This window comes from Choloepus didactylus, chromosome 3 (assembly GCF_015220235.1).
Source record: "Choloepus didactylus isolate mChoDid1 chromosome 3, mChoDid1.pri, whole genome shotgun sequence".
In the NCBI taxonomy this organism is placed as follows: domain Eukaryota; kingdom Metazoa; phylum Chordata; class Mammalia; order Pilosa; family Megalonychidae; genus Choloepus; species Choloepus didactylus.
The window spans coordinates 215,446,605-215,463,944 of NC_051309.1; the positions used below are offsets into that span (position 1 = coordinate 215,446,605).

The 17,340-nt window shown below is 36.7% G+C and overlaps 1 protein-coding gene across 1 annotated transcript in view; it reads right to left on the reverse strand.

The window, feature by feature from the left end:
- TEX15 (testis expressed 15, meiosis and synapsis associated) overlaps nt 1-17,340 on the reverse strand; it is a 90,559-nt gene that overhangs the window by 33,875 nt on the left and 39,344 nt on the right. Inside the window, exon 4 of the mRNA XM_037831304.1 lies at nt 1,297-1,462. Coding sequence (XP_037687232.1) covers nt 1,297-1,462 — 166 coding nt within the window. The remainder of the gene's footprint in view (nt 1-1,296; nt 1,463-17,340) is intronic.

Sequence of the window (17,340 nt, forward strand, 5' to 3'; positions counted from 1 at the left end):
TCTTTTGGAGTCACTTTTCCCGAGACCACAGATGTATTCATTTGTTAATTTCTCTTAGGAGAATGATGAAAATAAAGGCAGAGATAATCAAAGTTATTAACATTTTCTCTTTTCCTCTCTCCCTTCTGTTATACTATTCTGCTAACTATTCTATTTAGTTCTCCTTTTATTTTTATTTTTCACTTGTACCTGAAGGCTCAAGATGATTCAAGGGTACTTCCTGTCATCAGTGATTAAAAGAATGAGATAAAAGTGAATTCAATTTAACATTTCAGCACACATTGTATTTATACTGTGGATATAAAAACAAGTAAGATGAAACCCACAATGTAGTAGAAGAACCAGACACAAACCAATATATGAGGTATGTCCTATAAAACAAGTATAAAGTACTAGGGGAAATAAATGAGTTTCTCTAAATGGGCAGATATCTAAGAAAACAATAAGTCCTATACCCGTTTATCATTTAGGCTGCTCTATAATATATCCTGTGTTGTGGGGTAGTTGTTTTAACTTTTCTCTAACACTAACAAGGAGAAATAATTGGTTGAACATTAAGTGTTAGGCAGAGAGGCATTCTAGAAAGGACAAAATTTAAAATGCCTAAAAGAGCCCAAATCAAAGAACAATACCACCAATTAATTTTAGATCCAACTGTCTTTCATTATGGAAGTGGCATATATATCCAATCCTTTCTACCTTAGCTCAAAGCTGTGAATATAAGAGGGAAGAGAATATGGCATCAACTAATACTGTTATTCCCTTCACCCCAAGTCCAAATCTCCAAATGACACCATATGTGGGGAACCATGACTAAGTCAAAAGGAAATGATTCTAAAAAAAAAAGGCACCCAAACTTTCCAAAACAAGTTCAGAAAATGAAAATGCCAAACTAAATTGTGTTCACACAAAATCTATATCTATAAATATATTTTTTTACGAGAACTTTGTTTACACTCATTCTTTCTTACCACAATAACATAATGGAATTTGGCTTCCCCAAAGCAGGAGTATTTTTTAAAAACTGTGTGTCAGAAATAGTGGCACCAACTCAGAAAGAGTGGTTCTAAGTGGAATAGTTGGAAACAGCTACACATAATCCTCTCAGTCCTTACATTTAGCTTTTCACTATTGTACAAGGCTATGAGGAGATAACAAAATAATGAAAAATAATCTGTGTTTTCTTAGAAATACTAATTATTAAATCTCAAATGGTACAAGTAATAAAGTGGCATAAGACACCACAGTATAAACCAAACAAAAAATTTCAAACTTGTTTTCATCATAGTAACCTACCTCTTAGCAGTAAATTTTTTTTCCAGATCCTCATTGTGAACCAGTTTTGTATCCCCAAAATGCCAGGATGACTGTAGATCACAGCTTACATCAAGACGGCATTGGTTAAGGGTATCATGTATGAAACTATATTCTCTAGAATTGGTGCAACAAGGTGACAAATAAACTAAAGATAAGGAAAAAGAAAAGGGCAAACAACTTGTACTTAGAATATCATCATCATATTGTACATCTGATACAAGACTTAAAGTAAACAAATACTTTAGAGTTTTCATTAACATCTGAAGGCAACAAGTTATATTAAGGTTCTGAAATAGTAATATAGACTTCTTGCACTTGACATGGATGAAAATATGAATCTTGTTTTTCTCCACATATCCACTGGAATTCTTAAAATTGACACATATAGATATAAAATAGCCCTCGATTTCATCTGACATTCACAAATTAAGATGTACACTGTTTCTATATTTGACATTATTACATAAAGTTGTAATATGCATTATACTAAATAAGACATAAGGCAACTTGTATGAAAAAAACTACTGGGTTATTTTAACTTGCAAAAGTACCAGAACATCTTTGTAAGTTGCTGATTGATAAGTGGCATGAGTAAGAGGTGACAATCTTTCTCAGGTCAAAGAGCAATGTCTCAAGTATTGCTATATTAAAATAGACACATAAAAGGACCAAAAACCTTCAGGAAAAGGAATCATAGGGAAGCAAGAAGCACATATATATATGGTTTAAGGCAATTTACATGTAAACAATTTCCTTTTATTTTTAACTTAATTAGCAAAACAATCAACAGAATTTAAACCAACGGCAAAACTAATACAAAACACCGTAACCAGCTGATTTACAAAAAACAACTCATTCCTCATCCTCTTCCTATCATAAATTCTATTACTGACCTAAATAAAATTAAATTTCATTTAAATATTTATAACAATTTCTGTCACAAATTTTGATAATTTTTTCTTTTTTAGGTCTTGAGTTTTGAAAATTCTTTAAATATTCTAGATATGAGTATGATATGTGATTTGCAATTATTTTTTCTCACTCTTGGCTTGTCTTTTCATCTTCCTAGCAGGTTCTTTTCACAGAGCAGAAGTTTTCAATTTTGATGAAGACTGTTTCGGTTTACTAAAGCTGACAAAATGCAATATACCAGAAATGGGTTGGCTTTCACAGTGGGGATTTAACTTACACTTTACAGTTCTTAGGCTGTGAAAATGTCCAACTCAAGGCATCAACAGGATGATACGTGGACTCTGAAGACAGGCAGGCTGTCAGCATCCAGGACACCTCTGTCACAAGGGAAGGCACATGGCAGGTGGATGCTGGTCCTCCTCTCCTGGGTTTTGTTGCTTTCAGATTCTGGCTTCAGTAGCTTCCTTTCTCAGATCTTCTGTGGCTTTTTCTGTGAGCGTCTCTTAATTTCAATCTTAGCTTCTGTATCTCTTTCTGTCATCCTCTTATAAAGGACTCCAGTAAGGAACTGAAATAACCTAATCAAAAGGTCTCACCCACAATAGGTATGCACCTACAGGAATGGATTAAAAGAACATGGCCTTTTCTAGGGCATGTAACAGCTTCAAACTACCCCAAAGCCCAATTTATCAATTTTTTTTCTTGAAATGTTTTATACTTTTACATTTTACTTTTAAATTCAGGATTCATTCTGAATTAATTTGTGTATGACATTTAGTGTGAGATTCATTCTTTGCCTATGGATATCCAATTGTTCCAACAACACTGATAAAAAGACTATCTTTCCTCCACTGAATTGCTTTTGCAACTTTGTCAAAAACAACTGAGGAAAACTTCCAGGGAAGATGGTGGAGTAGGGAGCTGCAGTACTCACTACTCCTCCAAAAACAGCTAGAGGACAGCCAGGAACTGTCTGAACAATTGTTCCGGGGCTCTGGAGTTCAGGGCAGCACTATACAGCAACCAGGGAAGAACAGGATGAAGATGTTAAGACACTGTGGTAAAGAACAGTGAGTAAAGTGCACAGCAGCAACTGCTGGTGCCAACCCCTCATCCTTGATGCTAGCTGCCTTGTTTCTGATTCCTGGCTGTCTGCTGTGGACGGAGAGGGATGCAGAAGCCCTCTTCTCCAGCAACAGCAGAGGCGTGGCTGAGTACTGATCACATCACTGATAGGCAAATGGCAAGTGCTGGTTCCTGGCTTGGAGCTACAATTTTAGCCCACCTCAGACAAGGAACACTGTGGTCATTCTTTCAACACTGCCTCCAACAGGGGCGAAGGTGGGGGAAGTTCAAATACGCAGGGCCTCTTAGGGCTGTGGGGAAAAGTATGCTGAAGAGAGCCATCTTCTGGACCGGCCAGGAAAGTGCAGCTTCAGGGAGCCATCAAAAAGAAATTTTGGTGTCTTTCCTGACCCTCTCTGCAGTGCTGTTTGTAACTGGTGTGACCCACTTTGTGAGTCCTTGCCCCTGCTCTGGCTGGGAAATACTGACTTAGGGAAGTCCTTTCTGAGGTGACCCACCTCCCAGAATTTTCTCTCTATGCAAAAGCAGGTAGAGGCAACAAAAGGAGAGTTAAAAAACAAACAAACAAAAAAACCAAAAAACTACAGAGGCAAAACAAAAACAAAGAGAACAGATCAAGATTCCCAGAGAAGAAACAGAGGAAAGGAAGCTTTTTCTTGGGGGTGAAACAACTGCACATATACTGCAATCCTAAAAATTACACCGCATACCCAGGGCAAAAATCAGATGAAGAAGAGTTGAAAAAACCTGATCAGTTAAACACGGGCAATTCTAAAGGCCTAGAATAAGTTGAACCAAGTGTCAAATAAGAGCCTTAACACAAAGCCAATCAGCAATAAAACCATAGGCAAGAGAGAGAAACTAACATTCAGAGTAAACTATCAAGATAATCAGATGCGTAGAAATCAGCAAAAATCTAAAAGCCATATTAAGAAACAGGAAGACATGGCCCAGTCAAAGGAACAAATTAAAACTCTCGAGGAGAGACAGGATTTGGAACAACTAATCAAAGAGGCACAAACAAATCTCCTAAATCAGTTCAAGGAGATGAAGGGAAATAGGACTAAAAATATAAAGGATATTAAGAAGACACTGAGTGAGTATAAAGAAAAACTTGAAAGTATGAAAAGAAACATACCAGAACTTACAGGAATGAAAGACCCAACAGAAGAGATTAAAGATATACTACAGGTATATAACAGCAGATTTGAGTAGGCAGAAGAAACAACTGGAGGACAAGAAGATAGGACAATCAATATCACACATTCAAAAGAACAGAGAAAAGAATGGGAAAAAATGAGCAAGGGTCTCAGAGAATTGAATGACAGCACAAAGTGCACAAATATACACATCATGGGTGTCCCAGGGGGAGAAGAGAAGGTAAAAGGGGCAGGAAGAACATCTGAGGAAATAACTGTCGAAACCCAACACTTATAAAAGACATAAATATACACATCCAAGAAGTGTAACATACTCCAAACAGAATATATCCTATTAGACCTATTCTGAGACGCATACTAATCAGAATGTCAAATAGCAAAAATAGAGAATTCTAAAAGCAGCAAGGGAAGAACAATTTATCACATATAAGGGAACAGCAATAAGATTAAGTGCTGATTTCTCATCAGAAACCATGGAAGCAAGAAGGCAGTAATGCTATATTTAAGGTATTGAAAGAGGAAAAATAATATATTTAAGGTATTGAAAGAGGAAAACTGCCAGCCTAGAATTCTTTACTCGGCAAAACTGTCCTTCAAAAATGAGGAAGATTTAAAATAGTCACAGATAAACAGAAACAGATATAGTACATCAACAAAAGATTTGCTCTACAAGAAATATTAAAGGGAGTTCTGGAGGCTGAAAGGAAAAGACAGGAGAGAGAAGCCTGGAGGAGAATATTGAAATGAAGATTATCAGTAAGGGTAACTAAATGGGTAAAAAGAGAGAGAAAAATAAGATATGACAAATAAAAACCAAAGGATAAAATAGTGAAGTAAGTACTGCCTTTACAATAATAACATTGAATGTTAATGGATTAAACACCCCAATCAAAAGACTATCTGATGTCTACAAGAGACTCATCTTAGACTCAAGGACACAAACAGGTTAAAAGCAAAAGGTTGGAAATAGATATTCCACAAAAACAGTGTTCTGGTTTGCTAATGTTACCATTATGCAAAATACCAGAAATGGATTGGCTTTTATAATGGGAGATTTATTCAGCTACAATTTTACAGTTCTAAGTGTCCAGCCAAGGCATCAACAAGATGATACCTTCACTGAAGAATGGCCAATGGTGTCCGAACACCTCTGTCAGCTGGGAAGGCACGTGGCTGGCATCTGCTGATCCATTGCTCCTGGGTTGTGTTTCAAAATAGCTTGCTCCAAAATGTCTCTGGGCATCTGTCTTAGCTCCTCTCTCTCAGCTCCTCTGCATCCTTCCTTCTTTCTCCCAGAATGTTTCTAAGCATTTGGGGTTCCTCTAAGCTTCTTCAGGGCAAACTCTGGGCTTCATCTCTTAGCTTAGCATCTCCAAACATCCTTCTGTCTGCATCTCCAGGTGTCTCCAAGCAGCAGCAAGCATTTGCTTTCAACAGCCATCTCCAAAATGTCTCTCTCAGCTTCTCTTGGGGCATTTTGTCCTCTCTGCTCTCTGTGTGAGCTCCCGTCAGAGGACTCCAGTGATCTGATTAAGACCCACAGTGAATGGGCAGGGTCCACATCTCCATGAAAATAATTCAATCAGAGGTTCTACACTTATCAACAGACAAATCAGACTGCCCCCACAAGACTGAATGAAGGAATCTGGCTTTTAATATATCCAAAACTGGCACAAACAGTAACCAAAAAAGAGCTGGGGTAGCTATACTAACTAGACAAAATAGACTTTAAATGCAAAACTGTTACAAGAGGCAAAGAAGGACACTGTATACCAAATAAAAGGGGCAATCCACCAAGAATAAATAACAATCATAAACATTTATGCAACTAACCAGGGTGCTCCAAAATACATGAGGCAAACACTGGCAAAACTGAAGGAAATAAGATATCTCTCTACAATAATAGTGGTAGACTTCACTACAGCACTCTCATCAACAGACAGAGTATCTAGACAGAGTACAATAAAAAAATAGAGAAATTGAATAATATGATAAATTAACTAGACCTAACAGACATATACAGAACTTTGTACCCCAAAACAACAGGATATACATTCCTCTCAAGGACCATGGGATCATTCTTCAGGACAGACCACATGTTGGTTCACAAAACAAGTCTCAATAAATTTTAAAAGATAGGAATTACATGAAACCTTTTTCTGACCACGATGGAATTAAGCTAGAAATCAGTAACGGGCAGCGGACTGGAAAATTCACAAATATATGGAAGTTATGAATCAAAGCAAGAACACAACAAATCTAATCTTAAGGGATGCAGCAAAGGCAGTGCTAACAGAGAAATTTATAGCCCTAAATGTTTATATTAAAAAAGAAGAGGGAGTTAAAAGAACTAACTGCACACACCTGGAGGAACTGGAAAAAGAACAGCAAACAAATCCCAATGGAAGCAGAAGGAAAGAAATTACAAAGGTCGTAGCAGAAGTAAATAAAATTGAGAATAAAAAAGCAATAGAATTAACAAAATCAAAAGCTGGTTGTTTGAGAAGATCAATAAAAATGATAAATAATTAGAGAGACTGACAACTGAAAAAAGAGAGAAGATGCAAAGAAATCAAATCAGAAATGAGAGGGGGGCATTACTACTAACACTACATAAATAAAAAGGATCATAAGATGATACTATGAACAAATCAGACAACTGAGATGAAATTCCTAGAAATACATGAACAAACTACACTGACTATACAATAGAAGACCCAACAGACCAATTACAATAAAGTAAATCAGTTACCAAAAACCTCCCAACAAAGAAAGCCCAGGACCAGATTTCTTCACAAGAGAATTCTACCAAGCATTCTAAGAATACCAGTTCTGCTCAACAATTCCAAAAAACTGAAGAGGAGGGAACACTACCTAACTCATTCTATGAAGCCCACATCACTCTAATACCAAAGACAGATAAAGATACAAGAAAAGAAAATCATACATTAATTAATGAATATAGATGTAAAAATTGCCAACAAAATACTTGCAAATCAAATCCAACAGCACATCAAAAGGATTATACATGATGATCAAGTGGGTTTTACCCTAGGCATGCAAGGGTGGTTCAACACAAGAAAATCAATTAATGTAATACACTATATCAACAAATTGAAGAGGAAAAACCACATGATCTTCTCAGTTGGTGCAGAAAAGCCATTTGACAAAATCTAGCATCCCTTCTTGATAAAAACACTTTGAAAGATAAGAATAGAAGGGAGCTTCCTCAACATGATTAAGGACATATGTTGAAAAACCCACAGATAACACTGTACTCAGTGGTGAAAGAATGAAAGCTCTTTAAGATCTGGAACAAAAGAAGGATGCCCACTGTCACCACTGTCATACAACACTGTGCTGCAAGTTATAGCTAGAGCAGTCAGGCAACAAAAAAGAAATAAAAGGCAATCAAATCGGAAAGGGAGAAGTAAAACTTTCCCTCTTTGCAGATGACATGATCCTATATACAGAATGTCCTGAAAAATCTACTACAAAGCTACTAGAGCTAATAAACAAGTTCTGCAAAGTGGCAGGATACAAGATCAACATGCAAAAATCAGCCGAGTTTCTATACATTAGTAAGAGCAATTGGAGGAGGAAATTAAGGGAAAAAAAATTCCATTTACAATAGAAACAAAAAGAATCAAGTATCTAGAATTAAATTTATCCAAGGACGTGAAGAACTTGTACACTGAAAACTACAAAGCATTGCTAAAAGAAATCAAAGACCTAAATAAATGGAAGGACATTCCATGTTACTGGATTGGAAGACTGAATACTGTTAAGATGTCAAGTTTACCCAAATTGATTTACAGATTCAATGCAATCTCAATCAAAATTCCAAAAGTGTCCTTTGAAGAAATGGCTAACCCAATTATCAAATTTATTTACAAGAGTAAGGGGTCCCAAATAACCAAAAATATCTTGAAAAAGAAGAACAAAGTTGAAGGACTCACACTTGTTGACTTTAAAGCATATTACAAAGCTACAGTGGTGAAAACAGCATGGTACTGGTATAAGGACAGATATATTGATTAATGGAATTGAACTGAGAGTTCAGATATAGACTCACATCTATGGCCAACTGATTTTTGACAAGGAGGCCAAGTTCACTCAACTGGGACAGAACAGTCTGTTCAAGATATGGTGCTGGGTGAACTGGATATCCATATCCAAAAGAATGAAAGAAGGCCCTTATTTCACACCTTATTTTACAAGTAACTCAAAATGGATCAAAAACCTAAAATATAAGAACCAAAACTCCTAGAAGAAAATGCAGGGGAGCATCTTCAAGATCTTGTGGTAGGCTTAGACTTTACACCCAAAGCACAAGCAATAAAAGATTAAGCAGATAAATAGTACCTCCCCAAAATTAAAAACTTTTGAGCCTCAAAGGACTTTGTTAAGAAAGGGAAAAGGCAGCCTAGTCAATGGGAGAAAATATTTGCAAACCACAAACCTGATAAGGGTTTAATATCCAGAATATAAGCATTTAATATCCAGAATATATAAAGAAATCCCACAACTATAAAAAGACATACAAAAAAATGTGCAAAAGACTTGAATAGACACTTTCCAAAGAGGAAATATAAATGGCTAAAAAACACATGAAAAGATATTCAACATCACTAGCAACTGGGCAAATGCACATCAAAACCACAATGAGATATCATTTCACAGCTACTAGAAGAGCAATTAAAAAAAAAACAAACAGAAAACTACCAGTGTTGGAGAGGATGTAAAGAAATACGAACACTCATTCACGGCTGGTGGGAATGTAAAATGGTGCAGATGCTGTGGAGGACAGTTTGGGTCATTCCCAAGGAAGCTAAGTAGAGCTGCCATATGATCCAGCAACTCCACTACCAGGTTTATACCCAGAAGAACTGAAAGTAGGGACATGAACAGACATTTGCACACCAATGTTTGTATCAGCATTTTTCACAACTGCCCAAAGATGCAAGCTACCCAAGTATCCATCAACTGATGAATGGATAAGCAAAATATTGTGTATACAAATGATGGAATATTATTCAGGTGTAAGAAGGAATGAAGTCCTGATGCATGTGGCAACATGGATGAAACCTGAGGACATTATGTTGAGTTACATAAGCCAGAAACAAAAAGACAAATATTGTATGATCTCACAATATGAACTAATACTAATAAGCAAATTCACAGAGTTTAGAATCTTGAGTATAGGTTACCAGGGGATAGAATGGGGGAGAGAAAGGAGAACTGATTCATGATTTGTGCAGGATTTTTATTTAGGTTGACTGCAAATGTTTAAAATGGATAGTAGTGATAGCACATTATTGTAAGTGTAATTTATAGCACTGAATTACATCAGTTGATGTGGTTGAAAGGGGAAGTTTCAGTCAAGTACGTTACTAAAAGTAAAGTTAGAAGACAAAACATGAGACTGTATAACACAGTGAACCCTGTTGTGGATGATGGACTTGGTTAATAGTAGGAATGTAACAATGTTCTTTCATGAATTATAAAAACTGTATGACACTATTATGAGGTATTAATAATAGGGTGGTATATGGGGAAAGTACACCTAATGTAAACCATGGACTATAGTTAACAGTAATACTTTAATATTCTTTCACCAACTGCAAAAAAGGTACCACACTAATGGAAACTGTCAACAACAGGAGTCCATGTGGGCATGTTGTATTTTTTACCTGACTTTTCTGTAAACTTACAACCAATTAAAAAAAAATTTTAAACCAATTGAGCACACATGTGTAGGTCTATTTCTGGAATCTGATTGTGGTTCCATTGATGTATCTTTCTATACCTCTGCTAATAACACACTGTCTTGATTACTTTAGTTATATAGCAAGCTTTCACATATGGCAGAGTGATTACATTCACTTTCTTTTTTAAAACTGTTTTAACTATTCTAATTTCTTTGCCTTCCCATGTAAATTTTAGAATAAGCCTGTCTACCTACAAAAGTCATGCTGGAATTTTAATAGGAAATGCTATAAATCTATATACAAATTTGGGGAGAACTGACATTTTCATTATGTTGAATCTTCTAATCCATGAACATGGTACAGCTTTCCATTTATTTGTTTTCTTTTGTTTTCTTCATCTGCAATTTGTAGTTTTAAGCATAAAGGTCCTGTACATGTTTTGCTAGATTTATAACTAATATTTTTAATTTTTTTGAGCTTCTATAATGGTATTCTGTTTTTCATTGTTTTCCATGTGTTCACTGCTATTATAAATAAATACAATTGATTTTTGTATTTTGTTTTTGTATTCAGTTATCTTGCTGAATTCACTTAATTCTAGGGTGCTTTTTTGTTTGTTTGTTTTAGATTCTGGGGATTTTCTGTGTAAACCTTCATGTCATCTGCAAACAGGAATAGTTTAATTTCTTCTTGCCCAATCAAAATACCTTTTAGTTCCTTGTCTTGCCTTAATGCATTGGCTTGAACTTCCAGTAATAAGAGTGATAAAGACACAACATTCTTGCCTTCTTCCCTATCTTAAGAGGAAAATATTCAGTTTTTCATCATTGATTATGATGTTAGCTATCATTTTTTGTATATGTTCTCTATTCCTAGTTTGCCGAGTTTTTATCATGGATGGGCTTTGAAATTTGTCATATGCTATTTCTTCTTCAATTGATATAATCATGACTTTTCTTCTTTAGTCTATGAACATAGTACATTTATTTTTATTTTTATTTTTTTTTGGTTAACTATAGTCTCTAGTTTGCATTGATTGTATTCCCCCCCCCAATCCCACCCTATTTTTAACACCTGGCAATGTTGACATTCATTTGTTCTACCTCATGTAAAAACATATTTGTACCTTTTATTACAATTGTTGGGCACCTTAGGTTTCCCTGAGTTTCACAGTCGCAGTCTTTATTGTTTGTCTTTTGTTCTGGTGTCCCAGACGGTTCCAGCCTTCCTCTTTAAACCATATTCACAGTCATCTTTGTTCAGTGTACTTACATTGCTGTGCTATCTGCCAAAACTGTTTTCCAAACCTCTCACTCCTGTCTTTTCCTTTCTTTCTGCAGTGCTTCCTTTAGTATTTCCTGTAGAGCAGGTATCTTGTTCACAAACTCTGTCATTGTCTGTTTGTCAGAGAATATTTTAAGCTTTCTCTCATATTTGAAGGACAGTTTTGCCGGATATAGGATCTTGGTTGGTGGTTTTTCTGTTTCAGTATCTTAAATATATCACCCCACTTCCTTCTTGCTTCCATGATTTCTATTGAGAAATCCACACATAGTCTTATCAAGCTTCCTTTGTATGTGATGGATCACTTTTCTCTTGCGGCTTTCAGGATTCTCTCTTTGTCTTTGACATTTGATAAGCTGATTATTAAGTGTCTTGGCATAGGTCTATTCAGATCTATTCTGTTTGGGGTACACTGTGCTTCTTGGATCTGTAATTTTATGTCTTTTGTAAGACATGGGAAATTTTCACTGATTATCTCCTCCATCACTGCTTCTGCCCCTTTTCCCTTCTCTTCTCCTTCTGGGACACCAATGACATGTACATTCTTGCTTTTCACTTTGTCCTTAAGTTCCCAGAGACATTGCTCATATTTTTCCATTCTTTTCTCTATCTGTTCTTTTGTGTGCAGGCTTTCAGGTGCCTTGTTCTCCAGTTTCTGAGTGTTCTCTTCTGCCTCTCAAGATCTGCTGTTGTATGTTTCCATTGTGTCTTTCATCTCGTGTTGTGCCTTTCATTTCCATAGATTCTGCCAGTTGGTTTTTCGAACTTTCAATTTCTATCTTATGTATGCCCAGTGTTTTCATTATACAGTTCAGCTCTTTCACCGTATCTTCCCTAAACTTTTTGAATTGACTTATTATTAGTTGTTTCAATTCCTGTATCTCAGTTGAAGTGTAAGTTTGTTCCTTTGACTGGGCCATAACTTCATTTTTCTTAGTACAGGTTGTAGTTTTCTGTTGTCTAGGCATGGTTTCCTTGGTTACCCCAATCAGGTTTTCCCAGACCAGAACGGGCTCAGGTCCCAGAAGGAAGATCTATTCAGTATCCAGTTTCCTTGAGGGTGTGTCTTAGAAAACTGGTACATCCTGCAACACCTCAGGTCATTGTGCTTTTCTGCCCAGCAAGTGGCGCCTGTCAGCAGATTTTATGCCATAATCTTGGGCATTCCTCCCAATTCTGACTGGTGTATGAGCGGACAGTCATGTTTGTCCCCCCGCAGTTATTCTGGATTATTTACTAGTTGTTCCTGGTTTTTTGTTAGTTGTTCCAGGGGGACGAACTAGCTTCCACTCCTCTCCATGCTGCCATCCTACATAATTAATTTTTGAATACTGAACCGGCTGGCATCCCTAGAATAAAACCCACTTAGTCATAGTGTATGTTTCATTTTATGGATTGCTGGATTTGATTGGTTGTTTTGTTTAGGACTTCTGCATCTACGTTCATGAATGACACTGTTCTTTAGTTTTCTTTTTTTTGTACTATCCTCATCTGTTTTGGGTACCAGGGTAAACCTGGCCTCATAAAATTATTAGGGTAGTCTTTTATCCTATTTTATTTTCTGGAACAGATTTTATAGAATTTGGGTTAATACATATTTAAATATTTAGTAGGCTTCTCCAGTAAAACCATACATGCCTTGAGATTTCTTTTTCAACAGTTTTTAAACTATGAATTTAATCTCTTTAATAGTTATCAGGTTACTTAAATTACTTATTTAGTATTACATGAATTTTTGGTGTATAGGTTTATATGCCAGTTTGGATATATTATGTGCCCCACAAAAGTCATTTTTAACTCAATCTTGTTGGGTGGAACCTCTTGATTGAGTGTTTCCATGGAGATGTGACTCATCCAACAGTGCATGATACCTTTGATTAAATTATTTCTATGGAGGTGTGGACCCCACCCACTCAGGGTGGATCTTGTTCAGTTCACTGAATTACTTAAGAGAACTGAAGAGCCGACACAGATGCTTGCTGACACTTAGAGATGCAGACTAACGGACATTTGGAGATGCTAAGCTAAGAGATGAAGCCCAGAGTTTGCCCCAGAGAAGCTAAGATAGGTCTCCCAGATGCTTAGAGAGAAATGCCCCAGGAGAACCAAGCAGAGAGCTGAGAGAAGCTAAGAGAGACAGAAACAGAAGGCCAGAGACATTTTGGGGAAAGCCATTTTGAAATGCAACAGAGAGCAAAGGACCAGGAGATGCCTACTATATGCCTTCCCAGCTAACAGAGGTGTTCCGGATGCTATCAACAGTTCCTCAGTGAAGGTATCTTCTTGTTGATGCCTTAGTTTGGACACTTCTATGGCCTTTGGACTGTAAATTTGTAACCCAAAAAAACCCCTTCATAAAAGCCAATTCATTTCTGTTATTTTTCATAATGGCAGCATTACAAACCAGAATAGTCTATTTCACCTAAACTGTCAAGTTTATTCACATAAATTTGTACATATTACTCCCTATCATCCTTTCTATGTCTGTGGGTCAGTGGTGCTATCTCGTTTCATTCTTGACAGTGGTAATTTTGGCATACTATGTTTCTTCTGTCTTGCTGGAAATTTAACACTTTAACTTATCTTTTCAAGCAATCAGCTTTTTTTGTTTACTGATTTTCTCTATTACTTTTCTACAATTTCCTTCCTTCTGCTTGTTTTAGGATTTGCAGTTCTTTTTCTAGTTTCTTAAGATGGAAAGTTAGATTTCAAACCCATCTTTTTTTCCAACGTAAGCATTTAGTGCTGTTAAGTTTTTTTGTCAGCATGCTTTAGCTGTGTCTGTTCCAAGTTTGATATGTTGCATTTTCATTGTGATTCAGTTCAATGCAGTTTTTTTTAATCATCATTTTATTGAGATATATTCACATACCACGCAGTCATACAAAACAAATTGTACTTTCGATTGTTTACAGTACCATTACATAGTTGTACATTCATCACCTAAATCAATCCCTGACACCTTCATTAGCACACACATAAAAATAACAAGAATAATAATTAGAGTGAAAAAGAGCAATTGAAGTAAAAAAGAACACTGGGTACCTTTGTCTGTTTGTTTCCTTCCCCTACTTTTCTACACATCCATCCATAAAATACACAAAGTGGAGTTTGGTCCTTATGGCTTTCCCAATCCCATTGTCACCCCTCATATGCTACATTTTTATACAACTGTCTTCGAGATTCATGGGTTCTGGGTTGTAGTTTGATAGTTTCAGGTATCCACCACCAGCTACCCCAATTCTTTAGAACCTAAAAAGGGTTGTCTAAAGTGTGCTTAAGAGTGCCCACCAGAGTGATCTCTCGGCTCGTTTAGGAATCTCTCTGCCACTGAAGCTTATTTCATTTCCTTTCACATCCCCCTTTTGGTCAAGAAGATGTTCTCCGTCCCACGATGCCGGGTCTACATTCCTCCCCGGGAGTCATATTCCACGTTGCCAGGGAGATTCTCTCCCCTGGGTGTCTGATCCCACGTAGGGGGGAGGGCAGTGATTTCACCTTTCAAGTTGGCTTAGCCAGAGAGAGAGGGCCACATCTGAGCAACAAAGAGGCATTCAGGAGGAGACTCTTAGGCACAAATATAGGGAGGCCTAGCCTCTCCTTTGCAGCAACCGTCTTCCCAAGGGTAAAACTTATGGTAGAGGGCTCAACCCATCAAACCACCAGTCCCCTATGTCTGTGGTCATGTTAGCAACCATGGAGGTGGGGTAGGCGAATACCCCTGCATTCTCCACAGGCTCCTCAAGGGGGCACTACATCTTTTTTTTTTTCCTTTTCTTTTTCTTTTTTTTTTTTTTTTAACTTTCCCTTCTTTTTTAAATCAACTGTATGAAAAAAAAAGTTAAAAAGAAAACAAACATACAATAAAAGAACATTTCAAAGAGACCATAACAAGGGGGTAAGGAAAAGACGACTAACCTAAGATAACTGCTTAACTTCCAACATGTTCCTACTTTACCCCAAGAAAGTTACATAATATAGCAACACTTCTGTGAACTTGTTCCTACTATATCCATCAGAAATTAACAGACCATAGTCATTTCTGGGCATCCCCACAACGTTAAATAGCTTATCTGTTCTTCTTGGATTATTCTTCCTCCTTCCTTAATTACTCTTTACTGCTAGTTCTCCTACATTCTACATTATAAACCATTTGTTTTACATTTTTCAAAGTTCACATTAGTGGTAGCATATAATATTTCTCTTTTTGTGCCTGGCTTATTTCGCTCAGCATTATGTCTTCAAGGTTCATCCATGTTGTCATATGTTTCACGAGATCGTTCCTTCTTACTGCCGCGTAGTATTCCATCGTGTGTATATACCACATTTTATTTATCCACTCATCTGTTGAAGGACATTTGGGTTGTTTCCATCTCTTGGCAATTGTGAGTAATGCTGCTATGAACATTGGCGTGCAGATATCTGTTCGTGTCACTGCTTTCCGATCTTCCGGGTATATACCGAGAAGTGCAATCGCTGGATCGAATGGTAGCTCTATATCTAGTTTTCTAAGGAACTGCCAGACTGACTTCCAGAGTGGCTGAACCATTATACAGTCCCACCAACAATGAATAAGAGTTCCAATTTCTCCACATCCCCTCCAGCATTTGTAGTTTCCTGTTTGTTTAATGGCAGCCATTCTAACCGGTGTTAGATGGTATCTCATTGTGGTCTTAATTTGCATCTCTCTAATAGCTAGTGAAGCTGAACATTTTTTCATGTGTTTCTTGGCCATTTGTATTTCCTCTTCAGACAACTGTCTTTTCATATCTTTTGCCCATTTTATAATTAGGCTGTCTGTACTATTGTCATTGAGTTGTAGGATTTCTTTGTATATGCAAGATATCAGTCTTTTGTCAGATACATGGTTTCCAAAAATTTTTTCCCATTGAGTTGGCTGCCTCTTTACCTTTTTGAGAAATTCCTTTGAGGTGAAGAAACTTCTAAGCTTGAGGAGTTCCCATTTATCTATTTTCTCTTTTGTTGCTTGTGCTTTGGGTGTAAAGTCTAGGAAGTGGCCGCCTAATACAAGGTCTTGAAGATGTTTTCCTACATTATCTTCTAGGAGTTTTATGGTACTTTCTTTTATATTGAGATCTTTGGTCCATTTTGAGTTAATTTTTGTGTAGGGGGTGAGGTAGGGGTCCTCTTTCATTCTTTTGGATATGGATATCCAACTCTCCCAGCCCCATTTGTTGAAAAGACCATTATGACTCAGTTCAGTGACTTTGGGGGCCTTATCAAAGATCAGTCGGCCATAGATCTGAGGGTCTATCTCTGAATTCTCAATTCGATTCCATTGATCTATATGTCTATCTTTGTGCCAGTACCATGCTGTTTTGGCAACTGTGGCTTTATAATAAGCTTCAAAGTCAGGGAGTGTAAGTCCTCCCACTTCATTTTTCTTTTTTAGAGTGTCTTTAGCAATTCGAGGCATCTTCCCTTTCCAAATAAATTTGATAACTAGCTTTTCCAAGTCTGCAAAGTAGGTTGTTGGAATTTTGATTGGGATTGCATTGAATCTGTAGATGAGTTTGGGTAGAATTGACATCTTCATGACATTTAGCCTTCCTATCCATGAACATGGAATATTTTTCCATCTTTTAAGGTCCCCTTCTATTTCTTTTAGTAGAGTTATGTAGTTTTCTTTGTATAGGTCTTTTACATCTTTGGTTAAGTTTATTCCTAGGTACTTGATTTTTTTAGTTGCTATTGAAAATGGTATCTTTTTCTTGAGTGTCTCTTCAGTTTGTTCATTTCTAGCATATAGAAACATTACTGACTTATGTGCATTAATCTTGTATCCCGCTACCTTGCTAAATTTGTTTATTAGCTCTAGTAGGTGTATCGTTGATTTCTCAGGGTTTTCT